This window comes from Trachypithecus francoisi, unplaced genomic scaffold (assembly GCF_009764315.1).
Source record: "Trachypithecus francoisi isolate TF-2019V2 unplaced genomic scaffold, Tfra_2.0 Lachesis_group17, whole genome shotgun sequence".
NCBI lineage: Eukaryota > Metazoa > Chordata > Mammalia > Primates > Cercopithecidae > Trachypithecus > Trachypithecus francoisi.
In genome coordinates, this window is record NW_022681462.1 from 67,762,186 (window position 1) to 67,789,116 (window position 26,931).

General features: G+C 40.1%; 1 protein-coding gene across 11 annotated transcripts in view; it reads left to right on the forward strand.

The window, feature by feature from the left end:
- SLC8A1 (solute carrier family 8 member A1) overlaps positions 1–26,931 on the forward strand; it is a 395,728-nt gene that overhangs the window by 342,145 nt on the left and 26,652 nt on the right. For all 11 annotated transcript variants that reach the window (XM_033175908.1, XM_033175907.1, XM_033175914.1 and 8 more), the window contains 3 exons: positions 1,306–1,436; positions 5,423–5,522; positions 26,069–26,344. In XM_033175908.1, coding sequence (XP_033031799.1) covers positions 1,306–1,436; positions 5,423–5,522; positions 26,069–26,344 — 507 coding nt within the window. The remainder of the gene's footprint in view (positions 1–1,305; positions 1,437–5,422; positions 5,523–26,068; positions 26,345–26,931) is intronic.

Consider the following 26,931-nt stretch of genomic DNA (forward strand, 5'->3'; position numbering starts at 1 on the left):
ATGCCTCTAGCCCGTTCGCTCCCTGCCCTCAGTGAGCAGCTAGCCTAGGAGGAACCATTCCCTGCACCAGTTGCTAAAGCAATAATGGAGCCACCATAGCACGGTCCAAGGCCATGGGTCTTTGGAGGTAATGGGAGGTATGGACTTCTACAGAAGCTAATGTTTGAGTGCACCAGGCAGGAAGCCAGGACCAAACATCACTTTTATTGGATGTCTCTTCAGTCAACAGCCCCCTGTTGGAGACACTTTGTCCAGAGGTCCTAGAAATGAGGCCATCAGGGCTGAGGTCTTTCCATATCACTGACACTGTTTCATTGGAGACAATGTTCCTTCCACTTAACTCTAAGAAGTAGTAGCTTGTCTAGTTTCAGCATTCTGGGCCTAAAGGATAAGGGTCATTATGGGACCAGTGTTTGTCCTTCTTATGTGCATGGCCTTTTCAGTCTGGGATGTATCCTAATGACCTTCACACAGAGAGAGCCAACTGTGAGCTTCCCCTCATTAATGGGCTCTTGGATCCATTAACATTTTCTCAGCACCCACTATCCTCTCCTGGACTGTAAGCTACATGGTGGTTCTGGAAATAATTATGCTCACATGGTCAGTGAGTATTTTAACTCCCAAAAGGCCTCACCCTCACCCTCCCTGTTTACTTTAAGATTAACATAGACAAGGTTTTCCTAACAAATTTTGGCTTTGCACCAGATAGAAGCAGCACTGGAGCCCAAGCACCCCACAGAAACATGGAATGGATGTTTTGCTGTTTAACTTGCAACAGGGTCTCTTGGCAAGAGGGAGGCTAAAGTCAGAATTTCCTATTCCCCATCTCTTTGGACTTCAGGCATTTTCTGTTGTCCCTAGAAAGTAGAGAGGAAGAGGCCAGACTCCACCATCTCTCAGGGTCACTTTCAATTGTGTTTCCCTGTGGTCACGTCCTGAAAGAATGTGTACAAACAGCCAACTGAGCCAGCATCATAGGGAACAGCTGGGTGACTCCCTTAACATAGACAACGTACAGGCAGAGTCTTTTCTCAGTGATATACCCCATACATTACTTTTCCTCAGTTGCACTTTTGCATGAGCTTAGATTGTGAGACATTATTATAATCACTTGCTGTCACAGTGATATGTTGCCTTACATGCCAAGTGTCTGTCCAGCTCTTCCCTCCAGCATCATGATCTCACCCAGGGCGCTTTAATAGGTCATTAGGGCTTCCTTCCCCCTTGGCTTTCCTATGGCAGGATCTAGGGATTTTCAAATGAAACAGAACACAATGCTCACTCTTTGATACTCCCGTTTCACAGATGAATATGATGACAAGCAGCCACTGACCAGCAAAGAGGAAGAGGAGAGACGCATTGCAGAAATGGGACGCCCCATCCTGGGAGAGCACACCAAGTTGGAAGTGATCATTGAAGAATCCTATGAATTCAAGGTATGCTCACCAACACTGCCCACCAGGAGCCAGGCTCATCTTGGGACAGAAACTGTTCATGGTGTTGGCTGAAGCTATAAGGTCCATATGGAAAGAATGGTAGATGTAATTTCAGGAACAGGCTCATGAATTGAGAGCCTTTGGAGCCAAATTGGAATTATAGAGTTAGTCAGGAACCGAGGAGTCCTGTAAACCAAACAGCATCAGAACCAGGGCCCAGCAGGAGGCATCCATGACTACACAAGATCAGAGGTGCCCCAAAGGGAAGGTTTAATCTGAGGGGATAGCAAGGAAGATGCAAAGGTGAATCCTAAGAGATTATTATGTGTGGAAGAAACCAAGTTCTATTTGAAAATGCTAATAAATCTGTCAGAACAAGGCATTCACACTGCTGAAAATTAGGGGGTGGGTTTGTTTTGGATGGGGATAGTAATGTCTCCCTATGGAACATCCCATTGACAAGCTCTCATTTATATGTAATCATCCTCTTCAGATCCAAGCACATTTAGTACAGTCGATATACTGAAGGTATAGTGCCTGCAACCAGAGCTTACATTTGAGCTGATGAAATTGGATTCCCAGTTCTCTAGATGATAAAAGTCATTTTTGCAGAAGTTGAATGTGTGGGCCTCGAGATGGAGCTTAAGACTTTGAAGTGAAATTTCCTGTTGATCCTTAGCTGCTCCCTCTGTCCCTGTGTCCCCTCCCATCCCTTCTCCCCTACATGGTTCTAGCATCTGGGAAGACCACACCTCACTTCTGCAGTGGGATGTGAAAGGTGCATCCCTTCTCTTGCTTTCCAGAATTACAAACCCAGAGCACAGCAGTATTTTACCTGCTTACTTTTCAAAAGCAGACACTGTTCCTGTTTGAAACACCAGAATGAAGGTTTCAAAAGAGAGAATCAGACCACAAATTTAGAAGTTTCAGATTTTATCTGGACTTCTCATAATAGTCCCCTCTTTTCCTTTAGCTGGATCCATTAATTATGTTTTAATTTAGTTCACAAACGGAGGTGCCTGATAGGAGACAGGTGGAAAACAAAATGTCTTTGAAATTAAAGTGGAATATTTTAAGGTAAAAATGCAATTAAACTTTAGGCCACTGAGAATCTATCTGTTAACTCTTCTTTCACAAATTTCCATAGGAGGAGGGGGTCGGGGGGTAAACACTGGAACCAGTGCTTTCTAGGCAGATCCCAATCATTAGAACCCCACCATATGACACAGAACTTGGCTTGGTACACAACCATGCCTAGAATGTGCACAAGTTCCCTGCAATTCCAGAAGTCCGGGAATATGACTGTCCATTTCTGGTGATCCATCTACTCATCTTTTCTCCATGTGTTCAACCTCACTCTTCCTCACTCACCTTCTTTTCATTTGGAATCAGAGAGCCTGGTGCCATTTTCTGCAGCAGAGATTCTAGGGATTGGTATTCCTGAAGCAAGCTTGCCCCTGCCCTTTGCCTGGGTTATCCTGGAGAATTGTGTGTTCTCTACCTTATGGGATAATCCCCAACCTTCCCCTTCCATGCACCCGTGACAGGAAGAGCAATCATAGTGACTTCCTATAAGAAGTATTAAGTTAAATAAGGCAGGGCACAGTCTTCCAGGCAGCAAAGCCTTTTTGGGTCCAAAGTCCTTTCTGGTAACCACTACAATGATCTGACCATTTGAAAGTCCCCCGAGTCTCTACATGAAACCAATTGCTTGGGGTACTTATCCTTGTAGGATAGCTTCCATAGACTATTTTCTGTCATCTCTTCAAAGTTCATCAGTGTAGTTACCATTAATACCTATAGGGCACGTTAGGGGCATGTTTTAGAACTGCCCTTAAGTATCAGCTTTGATTTTATATTATTTAAGAAATTTCTTTTACTAGAACATAGGTATTTTAAAGAACTTACTCAGAGCTCCCAGAACTGTGCTAGAGACCCAAATCTGGGTGATACCTTACAATGGCCCACTCTTCTTTACCCACTGAGTTCTTGTTTACTATGGTGTGACTGAGGACCTGGTTTTACTAACACCCATGGCTGAGGGTGAGGTTTTCACAAGCCTTTGAAAATCTAGTGCAGTGAAAAACTGGTCACTAGCATTCAGGAACCTCCTAGGTAAATACAGACAATAGTGTCCAAGTTCAGGTGTCTGAACTATATCTTTATTCACTCCCATTTTTCCCATAGGTCAAGGAAGGATACATACACAAATTAAGTCCTAGGAAGAACCTTGGCTATACTATAATCCCCCAGGGTTAACATGAACTACAGTTTAAAATCTACCCTGGGTTTTACACAGAGAAGTTTAGTTTATCTTAAAAAGTTGTTCTTTAGCAGCTATTTCTTGCGGAAAGTCTGTGTTCAATGTTAGAGAATTTATCTGTTCAATTGTGTGTTTCCCAGGTGATGGGATACTCCGTCATGGATTCAGCACCAAGAGTGCCTCTTCGGAGAGAACTGCCCCAAGTTTCCATTACATTAGGAAAAATGGGGGTCATTTCTTACTACATTCTACAAGGCACTTTGAATTTGTATCAGTGAGGATCGTCAGAGTACTTGATGAGATGTGGCTGAGTTGAGAGAGAAAAGATGGGTGCTGATTATGTACTTCAAGTTATGGTGGCCAAGAGCAGTGATGGTTACAGCTGTTATCAGGGGCACCAGCAGTTCTAGACACAAAGCTAGAAGCCAAAAGTTCATCACCCTAAGGACATACAATTCAGCCAAGAATAATGTCACGAATACAGAGTGAGCCAGTTGGAGATGGGCCCTTTCATGCTTATTATCGTCTCAATGTTTCAAGTCTGTTCCAATGACTCTTATGGAGCAAACATACTTGATATTATGATTTGGCTTTGGCCTTAATACAAGCCCTTTGGAGAACATTTTGCTTACTCCCAGTTAACTGAAAATGTGCTCTCTTAAACCATAGTCAACTCAGGTACATTGCATAAAACACATACAGATTTTGACCTATGGCAAACAATGTGTTTTCTGCCTCTTTGCAATTAGTGGAAATTCGAGGATGCTCTGACAGTAAGTGTGGCTGTTTGGTAGACTAGTCACTGTGGTAGTTTCTTGGGAAGAACAGCCTTAGTGTCTTGGAAATGACCCCTTCTCCCTGTAGTTGCCATGACTTGTGGTAGTGCTTGCAGTGCATCTGCTTACTTAGTTTTCTAGTGAACGTTTGGCTGCTCCTGTTGTTACATTAACTGAATTTAGAAAGCTAGAGAGTGCTGATTGTACAAAACAAGGTGCTTAAAAAGTTCCAAAGAAAAATAAGGGGTATGCAGCATGGCGCCAGTAAAGCGGGGTAGATTTAGGGCAAGGTAAACTGCAATGTGCCCTAAACCATAAGAACTGACCTTTTCTTCTTGTCTTTTTGTCTATTCTTGTTTGCAATAGGAATAGGGTAAACATGGGATTCTCTAACAGGCAAGAGGCTGACAAAATAGTACCCAGAGAAAAATCCATTTATTAATGACCATGCAGCAGGCAACCTGGAGACTCCATTATCTGGCTACGTTTCATTGATAAACAAAAAACAATAGTAATATTTCTTAGCTTCATAATGTGTTTGTCACTTCCATATTGGCAGATATGTAGTGCTGAATAGGGCATATATTAATTCACTTGCAGGTGAAACACTACTGATAAAACCAGTAGAGAAGCAAGTTGGTAAAGCATCTGGGGGGATGGATGGGCTTTTGCAGCCTCTGCTATTCTAAACACTGAGGCTATTCTTCATTAGTCAGTGAAGGAGACTTGTATTTGCTACAAAGAAGTTTCCATTTCAGAATGTTTCCAACTAAGGACCATGCTTGTTTGCATAATCATAACAGTGTTTGATGTCAATACTGTTGTTCTGAGCCTAACATCTGCTACCCTTTATATAACTCTGGAGTTTCAAAATCAACAAGGTCTTAGATTTCCTGAGGCCTTAACAAACCCAGCATTTATTATATTATTCTTTTCAATCTTTCTAGAGTACTGTGGACAAACTCATTAAGAAGACAAACCTGGCCCTTGTGGTTGGGACAAACAGCTGGAGAGAACAGTTCATTGAAGCTATCACTGTCAGTGCTGGTGAGTGCCTTTCTCTGCATATTATAAATTACAATTGCCCAGTCTGAGCTGAGTTTTCCTACTGTGACTACTTGGTCTATGGCAAAGCACCAAAGGGCTTCCATGGCAAAATTAAGAGAGAAATAAGTGTATTTGTTACATGTATGCACATTTTAAAGACTAAATTGACTAGATGAAGCAAATGTCTTCAAACATGACATTTTTCTCCATCTATATTGCATCTTTCTCTCTGGAAATAGACAAGATAAATTTAAAGCGTTTTGTGTCTCTAATTCATGAATAGCCAATCACTAGGCTTTGTCTGGAAAATTTCCTGTAAGCAGCGCAAAGGTGGCCAAGTGAAGATCAAGAAGAAAGCAGCAAAATCCTAGGTGGAAAGGAAAGACATTAAGACACTTGACCATGACCATCTGCATCATTTTACACTCTCTTCAACAACATTTAACAAATACATGTTTGCACTGGCTCTAGAAATAGAAATAGAATTACATTCTGTTTCTTTTTGCACAAGCAAAGTACAGAGTTTTATTTAGGAAGATCCTACAAAATGAAGTGTTTTTCAAACTCAAGTAGTCAGAAACCTGAGGGAATTAAATACAGAGAGAAGTATCCTCTTCCTGTATTGTCAAACCCTGTCCATTATTTGTGTGATTGTATAACGATAGAGGAAAGTCCCTCTTAAAGATTCATGAAAGCAATGCTGTCTTCGGATTTTTTTTTTTTTTCCTGTTCTACTGCTCCATCTACACTGGCTCTCTTTAAAGATCCCTGCAGGCTCATCTTCTACAGTTGCAACTAATGAACAAAGGTAGAGTTTCCTAAATATGTAGTGATTCCCAAGCTATAAAATTTGGAAACTGCATCACTATGATTTGGGCCATGATTTCTACCCCAACTCCCTCTTTCCAGTCTTCCACAGGGTAGTTTGACACATCTCCCAAGTGCTGTGGGAACAGAGGGTAATAAAAGTTTTATGCCTGTTTGTTATTAGTGCTGTTTATAATCTTGCTTTGGTTTCTTACAATTGAGTAGACAGTGGGAATTTATGAATATTAAATCGTGGGTAACTGCTCAGGAGAGTGGATTTGGAATTTGCATATAAGCTCTAATAGAAGGAGGGGTAAACTCCCTTTTATTTCTTATGTTTTTCTGTAAATCTAAGATTAATATGTGAGGCATGAACTATACTCCCTCCTCACAGAACTAAGCAGACAAAAATCGCTAGAATAAGAAACTGCTGACGAAGCCAATAGTAGAAAATATTAAACAAACTCTTTTATGGGCCTTGACATGTTAGAATTGAAACATTAAAAGCATCCTAAGCCTTATAGTGAACCATTTCTAATAATTTCTAGATTTTCTTAGCTGCAGGTATATGAGCGTCTGTACAACAACCATAAACTGGTCATCATTCCTTCGTTTTTCTATGTCAACTATTGTTCTTGGTGCAAGGCACATGACAGCCAATGAAACAAATACCCCTGCCCAAGTGGAGCTTACAGTCTACTGGAGGATACAGTAAATCAGACAGATACATTAAAATAAAGTGTATTTATGATGATAAGTTTGTCATGGAGGAAAGCAAAGCTGTGGAGGGGAACAGGAAATACGCATAGGATCTGCAATTTCAGAAAGATGGCTGAGATGACCCCATCAATAGACATGTTAGGCCAAATTTGCTTTTCTCGCAGTGGAGTGGTTTACTTCGGTTCATTCACAGAGTTCTGTGACTCTCAAGAACAAGGAAACATTTTATGACCAGTCTACGGCAATAGAAAAGGGAAGCTTTAAACAGTGAGTGGGATTATGCTGTCAACAAGGCCAGTGTCATGTATTTGCTTCTGGTGAGAATAGGTATACAGAGAAATAACTATAAAGACGTTAAAACTGCCTTACTTCAAAGAGGTGGATTTCGACTTGCAAACACTTTCATATGTTGTGTTTCATGAAATTCTTTTAACACTATAATTATCCTTGTCTTACTGAGGAAGAATCATAGTCTGAGACAGGCAACATGTCCTTAGAACATAGCTCAGATCCTGTATCTAATGAAGACTAGTCCAGTGTGCTATCTACTGCCCTGTAGAAAGAAGGAAATTCCAAAATGAGGAAAACTGCTCCCTACTCTCACAGAGAGACTGGCCACATCACATTACCTGCGGCCATGGTGTCATCATTTCATGATGGCACTAACTCCTGCCTAGATCTTTTGAAGAATTGTTAATAACTGAGATGCGAAGCCTCTCAAGTCTTCTTGTCATACAATATATTGTGCTTTATGTTTCTAACAGACTGCTTGGAAATAAGGCACAATTGCTTAGAAATTCTCAGTCTGCTGGGTAAATCAACCTTATTTACAATTTTGAGAGACAACGTACCAGAAAAACAAACCCATGTTTTAAAAGCACCAAATTATACTCAATTACATGAAGGGCAGTTTTAAAAGTTCAGTATTTGTCATTATGATTAAATTTAAGTGTCTAAAGAATGTCAGTATTTTTAGGCTATTACATAGGCAATAAAATTTGTAAAGCAGCATTTATTGAAGTCAGACTCTCATTGGATTTTAAAATTTCATGGCTAAATAGTTGAGAGTCAGAAATATTTGCCTTATTACAAATATTAAATTGCTTTTAAAGGGCTCTGCTGTGAGGTTTCTTTGCAATTTTCTGTGCAAAATTGATTCAATATATCTCACTAAACAAAAATAATAATTTTGTAAATAGGGGTTTGCTTTTCTTTCCCAGTAACTGTATTCAAACTGGTTTCAAAGTCAACCCTGTGGCAATCTTCTTGGCCCTCTGCTTTTTCTGAATTTCATAGCTCAGTACTTGGGCCTCCTATGACCATAATGATTCTGCAAACCCAGTTCTTATAATTCCATATTTGAAGAGTTAAAGGATTTATGAGAATCCAGAGATTAGGAAGGGATTAAGCAGTTACATCCTGGCAGTTCTCCTTCTGTTTCTTCCTGAGTTGAACACTAGGAGCAGTGGGTTCTGCAGTTCAATGGCTGTCAAAAGCTTGCAAGGCAAGTCCAGTACCATGAGGTGCTATTAAGATGTGCCAGCAATATGCCCTTCTCCACGAAGCCTGCATTCACTGTCCAGTTTGAATTTTTCCCAAATCTCTCTCCTTTTACCAGGGCAGAATGGTGGGTTGACTTTAAAAAATTGTGTGCCAGCTGAGATATCAAGGGAAATAGGTGTGTCAGAAAAAAGGGCAAACATTAGCTGGATAAAGGGAACCAGGATGCCGATGCCAATTCCACGACCACCGTATTGTTCTTCACAACAGCTTTGGGCAGAGGTGAGGCGAAGGAGAGAATGACTGCAAGGCTGGCTTTAGAGACAGATGTGGGTTTGTGTTCCTGTCCTCCAAAACCTCCCTGGGCGACTCCAGGAAGATTACTACACCTCAAGATCTCAGTTTGCTCATATGTAAGGTAGAGATAACTGTGCTTCATTCATGGAGCTGCCATAAGGATTAATTTAAACAGTGTACATTTTCACAAAGGCCATCTGTACATGGAAATACCAAAGTTGGTTATTTGGGAGGCAAATCTATCATAGAACCTATAATAAAATATTACCAAATTTTGTGCAAATGTAGTTAATTCAATTTAATTACTGAAATGGCTATGGGACTAAAAACACACTGGTTAACTTCTTTCTTTCATGGTATTATGCATACCATTTTATAGATAACACTGAGATTCAGAAAAACGACGTAACCACTTGCTCAAGAAGGAAAACTGTTAAGGGGCAGTGCCAGGGAACAAATCAGCCCAACAGGCTCTCTGGCATGAAGGGTGCACTTGCTTGCTGTGCCTGAGGCCTGAGTGAACACACATGCACAAACACATATGTAGAACACATGTATACACAGGTACAGAGACATGTATGCATTGTGCAAACACACATGAATATAGACACACACATACAAATATATACAAATCACGTACACAGATACACAAAATACACATACGTGGACATTCACATTCACATTATATAGTAGGTATTTGTTTGGATATTGGAGCTGCAGCTTGAAATAGAAAGGGTTTTTTTCCTCAGTATTTGTTAGGTCTCCTTATAGTCTAGTACATAAGTTCCTTGGGGAGAATGCCAGTCAGTTCCCTAAAGAACAAAGGGAAGAATTTGTTTTCCTAGGTGCCTAGTAATTTGTGACATTCTTTGAAGTCAACACACACCTCCCTCTTTTACCTAATATTAAATATCCAGCATTAAAGAGTTTCCTGAAATTGTTTTACTTTTGACATATTCATTTGCATATCAGACATAGTATGTATTGGCATCTTTATAATGAAAGAATACTCAAAAGTGACCCCCCCCCAAAAAAAGTCCAGCAGTCTTGGTTTTGTCACTTACCAACTGTATAACCTTGGCAAAGAATTTAACATTTCCGATTTTTGGTTTCATCATCAGGAAAAGGAGAGAGTTGGACTAGGTTAGCTCTAAGATACCGCCCAATACTGAAACGTGGGAGCTCTGTCGATGCCCATTATAGTCCTGCAGTAGCCTTGATGGGGATTGTGCTTCATGGCCCGTCTGATTTTGACAATGGAAAAGCACACTTTGCCCATCCCCTGACTTACCTAAACTAAATATTCAGCACAATAGCAGCATACACTTCACTTCTGTTCTTCTAGAAGGAATGGAATGAGAGGAGAGTCAAAGTTTAGCCTCAAAGAAAACCAAGTGAGATGATGATGATTCAGAAGTGCCTATCTTCCTGTTACATAATTGGAACTCGGGAACACCAGTGGAATCTTCTACAATACAAGGAAAGACATTCAACACGAAGCCCAGCTGGTACATGCAGCTGACCTGTCCACACTCACTACACTTTACAGCAAATTCAAGTGACACAGTTCCAGCTAAATAAATAATAAGTAGAGGGCATGTCACCTTAGCCCACCAGTCCAATATGAACACTAGTTCCAGTTTAAAGGATGCTTCTGTTATCAGTCCATCCATGCATGCTCTGTGGATTAATATCCTCAATTAAATTATTTAATATACTGTCGACTCAGTGGTCCCCTGGACAATAATTCACTTGACTAATTGTCAGCCTGAAGACTAATCTACTCTAAAACTCTTAATAAAAATGGTACCTCAAATGAGTTTCAAGGGATTGCCATGAAATCTGGTCTAAGCAGGAGTCTTCTCAACATCTCTTCTGTTACTGAACATCATTACTATGGGTGATATTCTCATTACTTAACCCTTGTGATAACCTTTGGTCATCTGAAAATCCAATTTAAGCAGTTAAAAATTTTGCTAGGGCCGAGCACGGTGGCTCACGCCTGTAATCCCAGCACTTTGGGAAGCCGAGGTGGATGGAAGTCAGGAGATCGAGACCATCCTGGCTAACAAGTTGAAACTTGTTTTGTATTTTTAGTCTCTACTAAAAATACAAAAAATTAGCCAGGCATGATGGCGGGTACCTGTAGTCCCAGCTACTTGGGAGGCTGAGGCAGGAGAATGGCGTGAACCCAGGAGGCGGAGCTTGCAGTGAACTGAGACTGCACCACTGCACTGCAGCCTGGGCAACAGAGCAAGACTCTGTCTCAAAAAAAAAAAAAAAAAAACTGTGACTCACCTTTTGCTTAAATAATGTTACCATTTGGCTTCTATGACATGGCTGGTACTTTGTAGGCATTATTTCTGTTTTTCCTAGCTATATTCTGAGCTATGTCGTTTTTCCCAAAGTTTACAACAGTGGATCTTGAGGCCCAGAGTGGTTACATAACTTGTGTAGGGTCACACGATTAGCAAGCGGTTAGCTGGAATATGAAACCCCATCATTGTGAGTCCAATGCCAGCAGGCTTTCAACTCGATCCTAGGTGTCCCTCCTACAACTTTAGTTTAGGTCTCAAGTGCTCACATTTCAGATGAGTTAATTCAGGACAAAAGGGATGAAGTTAACAAGTCTTTTAATCTCAGTTACACATGGGGAAGGGTTTGGAAATGAGTGTGCAAGCCTGGGACAGAAGTGCAGAAAGACCAGGAAGAAGAGAATCAGTCCTAGAAAGCAGGCAGGATCCATTACTGGATTTCCTAGAAAGTCCAGACTAAATCCCATCATAAAGAATGCAGAGGGACTTCCAAATTGTTTTTGTGATGTAGGAATTGTATCTATATCTGGAGCTAGAAATTGTGTCAGGTCTTATGAAACAAAATGGAATCAATGCCCAGCCTTTTCTCCAAGCTCCTGGTCTTTCTCTGTGATGTTATTAGTTATCTAGGTAGGTTGTTTCATGCTTAGAATCACTGGCATGCTTGAAAAAAAGTAGGAACAAAGGTCAAATAGCAATTATTTGAAACCAACAGGAGATAGGAACAACACTGCTGCCATCCAACTTAGCTTTTATTCCTTGTTTCAGTGTAGAGCTAAAATATTCCCATTCTCTGTGATAGACAGTGCATATAACATAGATGACAAAGTGTTTAAATTCTTTGTTGGAATCTTTGGCTTCTCTAGATACTTGAGTTCAATGGTCAAAGAGCCACCAATTAGATATGGGGCTCCGGACAAGACCTCTAACCTCCCCTGTGAGTTAATAGGATTAGAAGAGATGACCCTGTGAGTTGTCTTTGGGACATGGAAATACTAAAGGGTCTCTTAAAGGACCCTTCATTTCCATAAATAAAATGCCAACTTGCTTTCTGTGTAACTGCTAGTTGAAATTTACAGTTCTAATTTATCACACAAATTAGTAATTATTTTACTTCACAGATATCTTTAAATTATCCAATCCACCCTTGTCAATGATAATTTTTTTAAAAATGTAACCTAGTTCATTTCATTTAGGACATTTACTCAGTTTGAAATGTACTGACAAAATGGACATTTGAAATCTCAGGGAGAGTCTCTCTTCTATTTTTTTTTAAAAAAGATGGGGTCTCCTCCGTTGCCTGGGCTGAACTGCAGTGGCACATCATAGTGGCACGTCATAGCTCACTGTACCCTTGAACTCCTGGGCTCAAGTGATCCTCCAGTGTCACCCTCCTGAGTAGATGGGACTACAGGCAGGCACCACCATGCCTGGCTTCTATTTAATTATTACACATCCAGCTCTTGCTGAGTGTCCCACCCAAGCTGCCACCCTGCACTTCTTGGTAGACCCATCTTATTCAAAACTGCAGAGGAGGTCAGGTGCAGTGGCTCACACTTGTAATCCCAGCACTCTGGGAGGCCGAGACTGGCAAATCACTTGAGGCCAGGAGTTCAAGACCAGCCTGGTCAACACAGCGAAACCTCATCTCTACAAAAGAAAAAAAAAAAATTAGCCAGGCGTGGTGGTGCACACCTGAAATCCCAGCTACTAGGGAGGCTGAAGCACAAGAATCACTTGAACCTAGAAGGCAGAGGCTGCAGTGAGCTGAAATCACATCACTGCACTCCAGCCTGGGCAATGGAGCAAGACTCTGTCTCAAAAAAACAAACAAACAACCAAACAAAAAACCAAACTGCAGAGGTAGTATCCAAACCACAGGTCTCATGCCTGTTCTTCCGCCTCACATTAACTCTATTTATCTGTTGTTTTACTACGTTGGAGGTTTTTCTAACCTGTATTCATTGCATATAAACAACTATATATTGGAAGGTTGTTTGCTTCACCAGAATTTATGTAAGCGAGTGATACAAAAGATTCAAGTACCTTTCAAGAAATACATGCTTTCTGTGAATGTCTTACCCCCAATAAAGAATTTCCTTTTTATTAATAAAAAGAGAGAAATGTAGGGCTCTAACTTTAATCAAGATGCAATACCTACCTTAGAATACATGTTAAAGTGTGTAATTATACTGACTTCACAATATGTCACTTAAGACATTTGATGCTTAAAATATACTGTTTAATGGTCACGTTAAGTGAATTCATCCTTGATTAGAATTGGATATCACAAAGTAAATCTTAAAGTTCTTATCAGAGCCTCCTTTAAAACTGCCCTCATTGGAGTATAACTTATCTGTAATTTTAATTTTTACCTTTAATGTATAATATTTGAAAGCTAGCATTTTATCTTTTATAAAACCTCACAATGCCGCTCACTAAACTTTAAAGAAAACATGATAAATTCCTAATCTAAAGAGAAGCTTTTTTTCCCTAGAAAATTAACTTTTATCATCTTGCAACTGGAAGATCGTAACTATATAATTCAATGGTTTCTAAATTGCTTTGGCCATTGGAAAGCATAGTCTTTTTTTTTATCTACGTGTTCAAAATTCAGTCAACTCAGGTGACTAAAAGCATCCTTTATTTCTGCTTCAGACTTTTTTTTGTCCTATTTTTGTCTTAAAATATCTTATGCTCTATTAATAGGTACAGATCTGCTCAAATCCTCTTAGACATAGGAAGAATCTAAATTTGAAAAAAAAAAAACAGCAGCAAATCTGCCCTTTTCATCACTTTTTCTCTAACACCTAAGACAGTGCTTGGCAATAAGACGGGCTTGGCAATCCTAAGTCTTTGTTTTATAAAGAATGAATACATTTATTTGTGAATTAAAGTTTTCCAATCCCTATATAACTGGATTAAAAGACATCATCATACTGTGTCTGATCTAGAAAACAATCTACATAAATCCATACACACACATACACACGCCATGTTTCAAAAGAATTTTGAGACATTTGTTTTCTCTATATCAAACTTCACATCACTTGACATGTAGATGTGAACATTCACATATTTGTACACATAAGATATATTTTTCTGTGTATGTGCAAATTGGACATGCAAATATAAAATGACATTTTCTGTCAATGTTCTTAAGTATTCCTAGTAAAATTTCACTGTTATGTAGTTGATAATTATGATCCTAAGAGGAAAAGCAGAGGGCATGAGTAAGAAGAAAGAGAGTAAGTTCCAGAGAGAAACTACTTACGGGAGATATTCTAGGGACATACTAGTAGGTGAGCAAAGCAAATTTAGGATATCTATCAATCTAAAAATGCAGCAGTAGCAGGAGAGAATGTTGAATAAGGTAGCTACAATTTCCACTTCCAGAACAAGGCAGGCCAGAAACACAGGTGGGAGCACGAGAGGGTAGGAGAAAAAAAGCAATTATTTTCTGGCCCCTGGATATGCTTTAGCTGATATTTCTGAAAAGAATATGGCTCATTGGGCTGTTCTTCTCTTAAATTGCGTATTATAAAATCTTGAGGAAAACACCGTATTGAAGGGTTCCGGAATGATTCAGCACTCTTATTTGTAAGCCCAAAGTCGTGTCTCTAATGCGGCTTTGTCTGGGGCGGCAGCAGCTCCGCTCTGCAAACAATGCACCATCACTGGGTCCAAGAGCTCTTTTGTTGGCATGGGCTACTGCAATATGAATACAGTTTTAGTTGTTGCTTGCAAATCAATGCATGAGGGGACTTTTCATCCCCAGTCGGGAGCCTTTGTATACTGTTTTCAGTAGGGGAAACACTGCAGCCTAATCCAAAGAAGTGGAAGGAGAAAACACCACATACAAACACTTCCATAGGCAGAGAGGAGCCACATAAAAGTGACTGGCAGCATTACTTCTTGCTGTTCACAGTCTGCTCTCTTGATAAAGACCTTGTCTTTCCAACTCCTGCAATGAAAAGCCACTCGCCTGAACAAACCTTGGCTCATACAACCCACCCCATGCTTCTCCGCCTTGCCTTTGCCTGGTCAGGTCTGGCTGGGTGTCGTGTCTTATGGCCTGTTACACAGAGCATCTTAGAATCCTGGCAACGAGCTGGAAAGGAGCTGTGATTCTAACCTCCCCTTGCCTTTTCTTTTTTTTTTTTTTTTTTTTTAACAAATAAGAACCTGAGAACAGAGAGAGGGGTCTCCTCCAAGATCACGGAGAGACTGTTTTAGAACCCAGGACTCCTGCTGCACCATACAACATTGCTCATTTTTCTTCTGGAGTTATAGAACCAATGCCTTCACTATCAGACACTCCATGTCTGCCCCCTGATGTTACCTACTGACCAGTGGGCTTCTTGGTGATGTGATGCCTTAGGATTAGATAAAGCAAAGACTGAAGCTTTCCTGGCCAACACCTTAGCAACACTGAGTGAGAGAATGGTCTCGCAATTGGTGAATAGCCCCACAGCAGCCTGGTGCAGTAGCTACTCATGAACCCATTTACGACAAATGGAGAAACAGAAGTTGGGATTCCCAGCCTGACCCATGAGGGTTGATTCTCAAGTCAATCCTCTTTCCATCTTGTCACGCTTGCCTCCCAAAGTTTAATGCCAGTAGAACATAGGCATATTTCCGTTCCCTAAACAATAGTGCATGAGCTATTTTCTCTGCATGGAATACTTTCCCTCCATACCTAGTTATTTCTCCTCACTAAAGTCTTAGCTCAACTGCTTAGCTCAACGTTATCAACTGCTCAGAGGGGTTTCTCACCCTCCCAGTCACCGGATTTCATTGTATTCATAGCTCATATCAATATCTGAAATTATTATATTTGTTATTTGTTTACTTTGATTACCATCTCCCCTTGCCAGAATGGAAATTCCATGAGATTGGGGATCTTATTTTTCTGCATTTGCAATACCAAGAACTGTGCCTGACACACAAGTTAGCAATAAATACTTACTAAAGAAATGAGTGGCACTAAGAAAGTCAATCTTCCAACCACCCCATTCCCTTTGAAGATTTCCTAGAGTTCCAGGTTAGGGGTTCAGCCTGGGCTTGAGGTGCAAAACAGTGACCCAAAATATTTTAGAGTTCAAACCTATAGACTTAATAGAATATGCACCAGGCCTTGACCAAATAAAAAAGATAGGCCACTGACTTATTGATAATAAGAGGGAAAGAGAGATTTTCCAGATGGTCGATATTGAAGAAAAACATCACAACATCATGATGCATGTTGTGTACTATTTATGAGAGACAAGAAAGCCACAGCAGACAAACAAGATTATCAGCTCCCACCTTAGCCTACCTACCCTCTAAAGGAAGTGTTCACCCACAGTGAGGGAAGGAGATTCTCCATCTGAATTCCACTAATCAACTAATTTCCCTCAAACCAAAACTAAGTTTACTACATGTAAGCATATAACTTCTCTTAAAAATACATAAGCATATAACTATTTCTATGTATATAAGCATATACTATTGACTATAGGTAAGCATATAACTTCTTTTAAAAGTCTTGTTTATACCTTTTTTTTTTTTTTGAGACGGAGTCTTGCTCTGTCGCCCAGGCTGGAGTGCAGTGGCCGGATCTCAGCTCACTGCAAGCTCCGCCTCCCAGGTTCTCGCCATTCTCCAGCCTCAGCCTCCTGAGTAGCTGGGACCACAGGCACCCGACACCTCGCCCAGCTAATTTTTTGTATTTTTAGTAGAGACAGGGTTTCACCATGTTAGCCAGGATGGTCTCGATCTCCTGACCTCGTGATCCGCCCGTCTCGGCCTCCCAAAGTGCTGGGATTATAGGCTTGAGCCACCGCGCCCGGCCACTATATACCTTTTCAATAGCACAAAAGAGAAAGTTGTTTTTGGCTATGCCCATTTTCCAGAAGGAGAAACTGGGGCACACAGAATCTGTGAGGTGGCCAAGAACAAGTAAATCATGGGACCTTACGGTCAGTGGAGGGCCCTGTTTACTGAGATCTCATTAAAAATCACAACAGAAAGAAGGAAAGAGGAACAGACAGATGAGGGGTGCCTTGAGCAACTGCCATCACTTTGTATTGTGCAAACCGAGGTCATCATTAGACTATTACTCAATTTGCATCACCACTTTGCTGGAACATCAACTTTCAAACCCTATGTTCAGAACAGAGTCCATTCAGGTGATCCTGAGATCAGGAAAAGAGTTATGACAATAACAGTCATTGCTCCCCAGAGCAAACAGTCGTTTGCTCCCCAGAGAGACAGATGTTTGCCACCAAAATGAGGAGAATCCCACTTCCCAATGGGGCTGAAATAAATCATGAATAGAGGATTTGCCTAAAGATGTATTTTTTAAAATAAAATTCTAGGAAGAATAAAACTGAGCCAACCATTCATTCTCTGAAAGAGCACTATAATATTTTGTGTATTATATCATATCCAGAGAGTTAATTTAAGGAGGAGAGGTATTTCCCAGTTACACTTTTCATAAAACAATGCTAAATGAGCTTACATTTTATCAGAATGAATTCTTGCTGTACAAACAGCAGAGACTTTTCTCTATGGAAACAATGGGTCATGTAATTGTAGCGAGGTGATAGAGTTTTAGATCTCATAAGCAAGTCATTTAAATTCTCTGAGCCTCAGATTCTTCATCTCTAAAACAGAGAAAATAATACCTACTGCAGCAGGCTCCTGGGAGGATAAAGACTAAGTGGGATGTACACTTTTACCTACATGCATAAAAGTAACACTCAGTAAGTAAACCTGAATTCATAGATGAATCACAGCAGCATCTTAAGAGGCTCTGGGCGGTGTTTATGCCCCTCTGCGTGAGGAGCAGCCCTGGGTATACATCTACCCTTTATATACATGTTAACATTCTCTAGGACATAACATTGATATGTTTGTTGAAAATTACAGGGTTATCACTGCCCAAACAGTTGCTTCAAGACTCAACTTCCCACACTACAGGAGGCTAATTTAGACACAGCTGCTGATATTTACAAAGTGTTATCAGAGTCCTCAGGCCAGTCTTAGAACCTGGTGTGCCCACATACTACCCACTGTAACTAAACCATCTAAACTGGCAGGCAGTATCTTCACTTGCTGAGTATCAATTCTACTCGACAAAGCCTTATTTCTTAGGTATTCAAGTATACAGGGAATGTTTCTCTATTTCAGGAGCTTGGAATTCTGTCAATCCTACAATTAGTAAAGGGTAAGAGAACACTCTGAATTTCAAGATAAGATTCTTACCCTAACTTGGAGTTATTTTACAAACAACCAAGCTTAGGGCAAAAACACACATGACTAATTACGTTAAACTGTAATTAATTAGGAGCATTCAATTCATAGAGCGGAATTTTTTTAGGAACAAGAGACACTAATCAGTTTTCAGATTTAAACAGATTCATTTTGGTAATAATCAAACTTGCACGGAGCTAGAACTCCTTAGTGAATCCATTTTTCATTTTGACAGTGGCTACATTTGCTGAGAAATATTTCTGTCACATTAAATATTTCTTGTGCTGTGTTACCATCCCAACAAAGACCCTAATGGCTTACACTGGTAAGCATTCTGTTCTCTGTGGATGATTTCATCTAGATATTCATTCATTTCAGCCAGGTTTAAAAGTTATTAATAGACAGTGAGTTGCCTTCTTGAGGCCCTTTCCAATACTGTCACACATCACCTGGCCCAAACCCCTTAAGTAGCAGGATGGCCCACAGATTAGCTGTGGCTTGGAAGCAGCAGGTAGGGATGGCTAATGGAGCCTGTATAGTGTCTTCCCCATTCAAGAACAGTCCAGTAGTCCAAGTTACAAATACTCAAATTTTATGTACAACAGTATTGATATCCAATGCTAGGGATCTAGGTTGTGCACTCCTTATGAGTCTCTACTGCCTGATGATCTTTCACTGTCTCCCATCACCCAAAGATGGGACCATCTAGTTGCCAGAAAACAAGCTCCAGGTTCCCACTGATTCCACATTATGGTGAGTACATAGTAATAATAGAAATAAAGTGCACAATACATGTAATGCATTTGAATCACCCTGAAACCATCAGAACTGTCTTCCAGAAAACCAGTCACTGGTGCCAAGAAGTTTGGGGACCACTGGCCTAGGGAATGGGGCCTGGACAAATGAGTAGAACCTAACAGCCCAAGCTGACTGCCAGAGACTCTAAACCTGGATTGAGATTATGAGTTCCCTAATAGCCGAAACTCTGAGAAGCGGCATAAGTAACCATTCAGCAGAGAATTTTTAAAGAAATTTACATTAAGCAGGGGTTGAACTTGGCACAGTCCAAAACCCTCCTGAAGCTTTATGTTCAGGTATTTTCTAAAACCCACGTTTCAGTTGGTAGAAGAAAATGCCTACATTTTTGTTCTGTGTACTGGCAACTCATAGATCTAGGAATTCGAACCAATTGTTTTTTGAGCTGTCTTTGATAGGAAGTGTCTTTCAATATACTTAGAAGAAAAGTTGTTTACATCTTCTACTTTGCATCAGAGAATATGTTAAGTACTTCCCACCAATTAAGTTATAGAGAAATGTTTATTGCACATCTCCAAAATACAAAAAAAAAAAAAAAAAAAGACAGATAAACTCTTGTTTGGGAATAAATCTTTGGGTTACTGAATTTAGTGGCAGAGGCCATTAAGAGTGGGAAGAGATGGTCATTGTTTTCTCACTAGACATAAGGTAAAAGCATGTAAAAGGGAAAAGAAAGAGAAAAGAAGTTTCAGATCATTTTATGGGCAAAACAGTAAAAACCGCTAGCCCTTATGGTGTCACATGCATGCACGGTTTCTCACACATACACAAACAGATAGATACACAGAGATGCAAACTAGGGAACAAAAATGTATCAACTGAATCACCATTCTCAGTTTTATTTTTCTTAGCTGATTGCTAAGGTCTTTCATCTTTTATACTTTATGATTCTCTCAGAACCTTTAAAGCAAAGAGAAACAGAAATATATAACAGGAGAGTAGAATTTGATTTGTAATTACTGTATGTCAGGTTGCAAAAAAAGTCATAATTCTGGAGGATAAAGCCTATTGAGTGCCCGGAAAGAATTGTAAGTCAGACACATCCACAGATGAACAGCAGCATACATTTTCCAGACTGCTTTACATACAGACTTGTGATGATTCAGGCCACTTTCCCAAATTCAAGGGTGATAAGCTAGAGGCAAACCAGGATGTTTGATTCAGAACTGGATGGTTGACCTTTGGCAACCAGAAACGGAAATAAGAACTTGTCACACCCTAAAGGAGAGATTCCTTATGATTCAACCTTAACAAAGGAGATTCTGCCACTTGCCACAACATGGATGGGCCTGGAGGACATTATGCTAAGTGAAATAAGCCAGACACAGAAAGAAAAATATTGCATAGTCTCACTTATATGTGGAATATATGTATGTTTGAAAAGAGCTCAAATACACCGAGATAGAGAATGAAGCAGTGGTTACCATCTTACTATGGCCAGGCGTTGCTGGAGGCAATAAGAGTCATAGGATACAAAATAGCAGATAGGAAAGATGAACATGTTTAGAGATGGAATGGACCACATGGGGACTAAAGCTAATGAAATTGTATTAGAAATGTTTGTTAAATAAGTAGACTTCAACTGCTCTTATCACAGGAAAAAGTAACTAGATGAAATGATAGATGTTAATTTGCCTCCCTATAATAATTTTACTATCTAAATATATCCTATAACATGACATTGTTAATCTCAAATGTATACAATTTTAAACAAATGTTTAAATATAAAAAATAGAGGTTCCAAAACAGTCACACCACGATCCCCTGCTTTTACCTGATTTTTTTATTTCCCATGTTTTCTTGGTCCCCAGGGGTCTGAGAAAGAGAATATGGCTGGCTCTGCCAAAGAAATAAACAACCCAAAAAATCATATCTAGAAAGTATTAGAATACAAATACTGATTATGGCACCTCAATATTTTCACATTCCTAGAAAAAAAAAAAGGTACCACTGTATCTGTATAACACCAGGCATTAAAAACATTCTGACTCAAACTTTGAATCAATATGTGATACTAAACTCCCCAACTTTCTTCCATAAGGCATTTTCTATAGTAAAATTTTCCCTGGACTGTTAGAACAAATGTCAAGTCAGTCACTTAAATTCTATGTGAGATTATTTTAGCAAGTCACATAAATTCTCTGAACTTCAGAATCTTCATATGTATAATGGGATTAATAATGCCCACGTTGTAGGGTTATTTTAAGGATGAAATAAGATCAGGTGTGTGAAAGAATTTAGCTCAGTGCCTGTCACTTAAGAGACACCCCACCAGGTTCCCTTCCTGTTTTTCTTTCTTTTCTTAAAAGCAAGCAGCTTGGGGAAATGAATGGTAATGGTTCATTCGAACAGAATCTAGATTCAGTGAAATCAGGATACTCACATTGTATTGATTTACTGCCTCCCTTCAGACAAGTAACAATAATGGAATATGGCACATTTGTCTATAAAGAGGCATACCGTTTTATAAAGGACTTGAGCATTTCTTCTTCCAGTCCCCAAAACAGCTCTGGGAGGTGGGAGTTAGGAAACTCATTTGACAGGTGAGCAACTGAGGCTCGGGAAATTTAAGTGTCCTGCCCCAAAACAAGCTGTCAGAACTATAAAGTGACTTAAGCCTTCTGACCCAAGTGTCCATTACCTTCCAGCAGTCTCTTTTTGTGGTTCTCAGAGCTCTCCCTGAATCCAAGCCCTGAGCAGGTAGAGAGAGAGATGTAAAGAAATCCCTGTTTAAAAGATATGTGCCAAGCCCAGGGGTTTGTCTTTCACGGTCAGTCATGCTGATGATGCCGTTGCTCTCATGCTTCCGAGCCAGAACGATGCAAGTACTATTACATCAATAGCTGAACTGACGCCCTGTGCACTATCTGCATTTTTAATGATTTGGTTATTTTTGTAGTTATATTTAAGAAGTCCCATGTGTATCAGGGAAGCCATTTAAAAGGCACTAGGAAGGATTAACCAAATATAGGTTATTTTCCATTAGCTGAAAAGAATGATTCTGAGATATGAGGAATTTACTCGATATTCTGTAAAAGCAAACCCACCAACGTGTCTTTCTTTTCTAACACAGAGAAGGGACTTGGAAGAATTACGTAGCCTCCAAGAACCCTAGGCTGGTGAACATACACAACCACAGAACAGGCATACTACCATCATTTTTGCTGTCACACAAAAGATGCTCCTAGGATTTTTTAATGTTTCACTACTCTTCCCAAAGAAAGAACAGACTTTTAAGTGTAGTCCAGATGGTGATGGATGAACATAATATTTCTTTGTCCTTTCCCAAGACAGGGTAATTGTGCATCATGCATGGCAGTCCGTGGTCGTTTTTTAATATTTAAGTGATGTCTGAGTTGGAGATTAAAATTTATGAAGAGCAGTGAGATCCCAGAGAATCTCACTGGGAGAAAAGGATGGGAGGCCACTTTTCCTTTCAAATGTTATAAAAGCAGATGGGCTTCCCATTCCAGACTTATGCATTAAAACATTTAAGATTCTTTGTGATATTGGAAGCCTACAGGAAGAACTCTCTCTCTCTCTCACACACACACACACCACACACACACACACACACACATACACACACATTTTGCATTAACTGATCATGAAGGTAATTTCAGAGGGCAAAATTAATTTTTGTTTTTAAAAACCTAGAATGTAACCTTACGACCCAGCATGTTGACTAAACAAATAATGATGGAGAAACACAGTAACAGTCTTAAATAGAGGGAAATAATGATAACTACCATGATAATCATTCCTTGAAATATTCTCAGACACTTTACAAAGATGATCTAATTATTCCTATGTACATCTCTCATGGGAAAGGTGTTATTTCCATCTTGAAGACAAATATAATGTCTACTCTCAAGTTATAAGTGACATGTCTTCTGAGAAGCTTATGTGTTTTCTTGCTCGTCTTCAAACTAAGATTTAGATGCCCCAAATTAAGTAATTCTGTGGAGAAAACGCAGCATAGTTCATGTTTCTGTGAATGATTGATTAAAATGTTCTCGAAAGCATTTTATTCATATGCCCTGTGAAATTATAAAATGTTCACAAATATAGAAATTAAAAAGGTTATGATCCAAAATAAATACAACTAGAAAACCTAGTGTTTTTTCTCAACTTTTCTGAGTATAGGTACCCTTCCCAGCCCCGGTTGGAATGGGAAGTGGGTAAGAGGAGAGGCTGGGAATGGGAATGTATTAATGTGGCTTTCTTCTTCCTTCCTCCTTCAAATAAACCCTGAAAATTTCTTCTCTCACATGAAGTTCTACCTGGAGCTAAAGTGTAGGGTAAAAGAGAAGTGGGAAGAAAAGTAAAAGGAGGAAAAAAGAAGAAATGTATAAGGAAACAAACAAAAACAAAAAGAGTAGGTAATAGAAACGCTCAGTAGTTGTTCTACATTTCCGTGTCATGACATAGGGAGGCTTCCGAAGGGCTGTTGTCGTTTTCTAGGGCTGCTATAATAAATACCACAGACTGGGTGGTTTGAATAACAGAAATGTCTTTTCTGGCAGTTCTGGGAACTGAAAATCTGAGATCAAGGTGTTGCCAGGTTTGGTTTCTCCTGAGACCAATATCCTTGGCTCGTAAATGTCTGTCTTCTCACTGAACACTCACATGGTCTTTCCTCTGTGCACGCACATCCCTGGTGTCTCTCGCGCATCCTGATTTCCTCTAAGGACACCAGTCATATTGGATTAGAACTCACCCTAATGGCTCCATTTTCACTTAATTACCTTTTTAAAGGCCCTGTTTCCAAATAAGGTCACATTCTGAGGTGCTAGCAGTTAGAGCTTTAACATATGAATTTTGGGGAGGCACAGTGCAGCCCATACCAGGTGTTTTTATTAAAAAGTATCTTCTGCTTCCAGGCAAAGTTGATATAATAAATACTGCATGAACAGCAGAGGGAATGGTCGGCAATGCTTTTACACTCACAAACATTCTGATGAGCTGACCTAACTCAAGCTCCTCACTGGGGAGTTCTGCAAAGGCAGTTCCACTCATCTGCAGCGGCTTCTCCCAGCAGTTTATCTAAAGCCTCAAAGATGAGGCTGCTTTCTTCACAGACCTCCAAAGTGTATTTATTTAATTCCAACCATGTGCTCACGGAAGAGCAGGCCATTGCCTCTTCTCTTTTCCTGTAAAATGACAGAAGACAAATCCAGACATTCCTCTTTATATGTTTTCTGAGAGGTGTTTTTCCCTTAAATCTCTTGTGCTTTCAGAGGGTTTTCTCAATCATCATCTGCACCCGATGGCTTGCCCACCACAGTGTCTCACGAAGACCACACACAGGTGCTCTATGCTGGCCGTCTCAGGTCAAAATTGCAGCCCCACCTACTGCCGGCTGCACTAGTGGGACCAAGTAAAGTAGCACCCTGATGACAAGGTTGGAACGGGTGAACAAAGACTTCAAGGAGATGTTCTTCTTTCCAAAATGGCCACATAACACATGTATTTGCCACCACTTCAAGAAAAGATGACTTTCAGTATCCTCATTTTAAAACGTGTCAATGGACATTACTTTCACATTATAAGTGAAATCTCCATTTTGGGATACTATTATCTATTTCCTAGTTCCTTTAAATATTACGCTTTGTGCATTTCTTTGTATGTTGATAGTATGACTTAATTGGCAAAACTGTGATACATATATATATATAATTACGTAATTGCATAGTTATATAAAGTCAATAGAAATTTCTGCATGCATTCCTTCATTTAACACATACTTAACCACCTTACTTTACATGCTGGAGATGGTACCAAACACCAGGGACACAGAAATGCATAAATTCCTGACCTGGAAGGGTTCTCAGTCAACTGGAGAAGAGAGGAACATGAACATGTACAATTGAGAAAAGCAGTTCTCAAACTTGAACATGTATCAGTGTCACATGGAGGGCTTGTTCAAGACCAGTTTGCTGTCCACAGCTTGCTGTCCACCCCCTCCCCAATTTCTGCTTCAGTAGGACTGATAATTTGAATTTCTAACACGTTCTCTGTGCCACCTGCTCAGGAAGCACACTCTGAGGACCACTGATCCAGAGTTACAAGTGTTGGGAGGTTCCTCTGAGAAGGAGTTCCCAGCATGGGTTTCGGGGGAGGTCAGAGAGTGCATCACAGAGGAAGTGAGTCTTAAAGGATGGGTGAGGAAGGATAAGGGTGGAGCAATTAGGATATGCCAAGCACATTTAGTTCTAAAGAACAAAAGTAGGAGAAAGTGTATCTGGTTTGGAAAAATGCAAATAAATTTCATTTTTTGGCATATAATTATTTGGCAAGTAATTCCAAGGCTTGAGTTTGAAATAGTTACAGGAGATGATGCTGGAGAAATATGCAAGGCTTACAGCCACGATTAACGGCCCTGTTTGATTATCCTGTAGGTGATTATATAACCCAGAGTTGAACTTCAAGTTGCAAGAAAAGAACCCTGGTAGAACTCCATCTACAGTTGTCTTTCTTCAAAAGAGCGTTCTTTCTCAGGCTGACACAGGGCTTGCCAACCTTTTGCAAGAAATCATTTTCATTTCTCTGAGTGACAAGTCTCACCAGATGTGAAAGTAGAAAGGGTGTATTGATTGCATGGAAGCAGAAATGGGTAGGAGTTAAGTTTTTTTGCCATTGACCAATGAGCCACAAGTAAGAGGTATTTCAGTGTCTTGATAATTAGTTCGTTCGTTATGATTAACTCTTGGAAAACCCTAAACTTCACCCACCTCTCATGGCCTCCTGCCATGTAGAGTTGAGGGATGACCGGGCTAGACGGGAGAGACTGAGAGAGAGGAAGACCCGGTAGCACAGGTTGTGATGAAATGTGCTTCCTTCCGTTCTCTCTAGGGGAAGATGACGACGACGATGAATGTGGGGAAGAGAAGCTGCCCTCCTGTTTTGATTACGTGATGCACTTTCTGACTGTGTTCTGGAAGGTCCTCTTTGCCTTCGTCCCCCCTACTGAATACTGGAATGGCTGGGCGTGTTTCATTGTCTCCATCCTCATGATTGGCCTACTGACAGCTTTCATTGGAGACCTGGCTTCCCACTTTGGCTGCACCATTGGCCTGAAAGATTCTGTGACTGCAGTCGTGTTCGTCGCACTTGGAACATCAGTGCCAGGTAGAAATTACTTTCATGTATAATTCCCCCAGTAGCAGAAGTTCATTTGCCTTCTTGACGCCTTCTTTCCTACAATTTCAAGGGCTGTAACAACAAACCAAGACCTATGAAGGACAAGAGCCCAGAGGTATAAACAGTGTCACTGCCGGAACATTGTCATGGCCCTTCTCAAGGTTCAGAAGCCGGTCAGTGTGATTGCAATGACAGGAAAGCATTCCCAGATCCCCAGAGGGTCTCCATGGCCTGTAAGAGACCAGATTGATTTGATGGATAGATTTTCAGATCAGCTTCCCATTGCAATGAGCACGTTTGAAAAGACAAAACAAAAATATAGAGTCAGCTTTAAGAACCAAATTTCTGTCTTTTATATACTTGGTAACATTTTAATGATCTCTGTGAAACTGTATTCATTTAGGTAACTAGGAAAATGTACTTACTGGAGCCCTGATATTCTCTTGACCCAAATATTAATGAGAGGAAAGAGAAAGTAGACATTGATCAAGACAGGAAAAAAGTAATCCTGACAAAAGTGGACAGGCCAAATGTATATTTCATGAACATCCCTTCATGCACTCCTTACAAGCTGA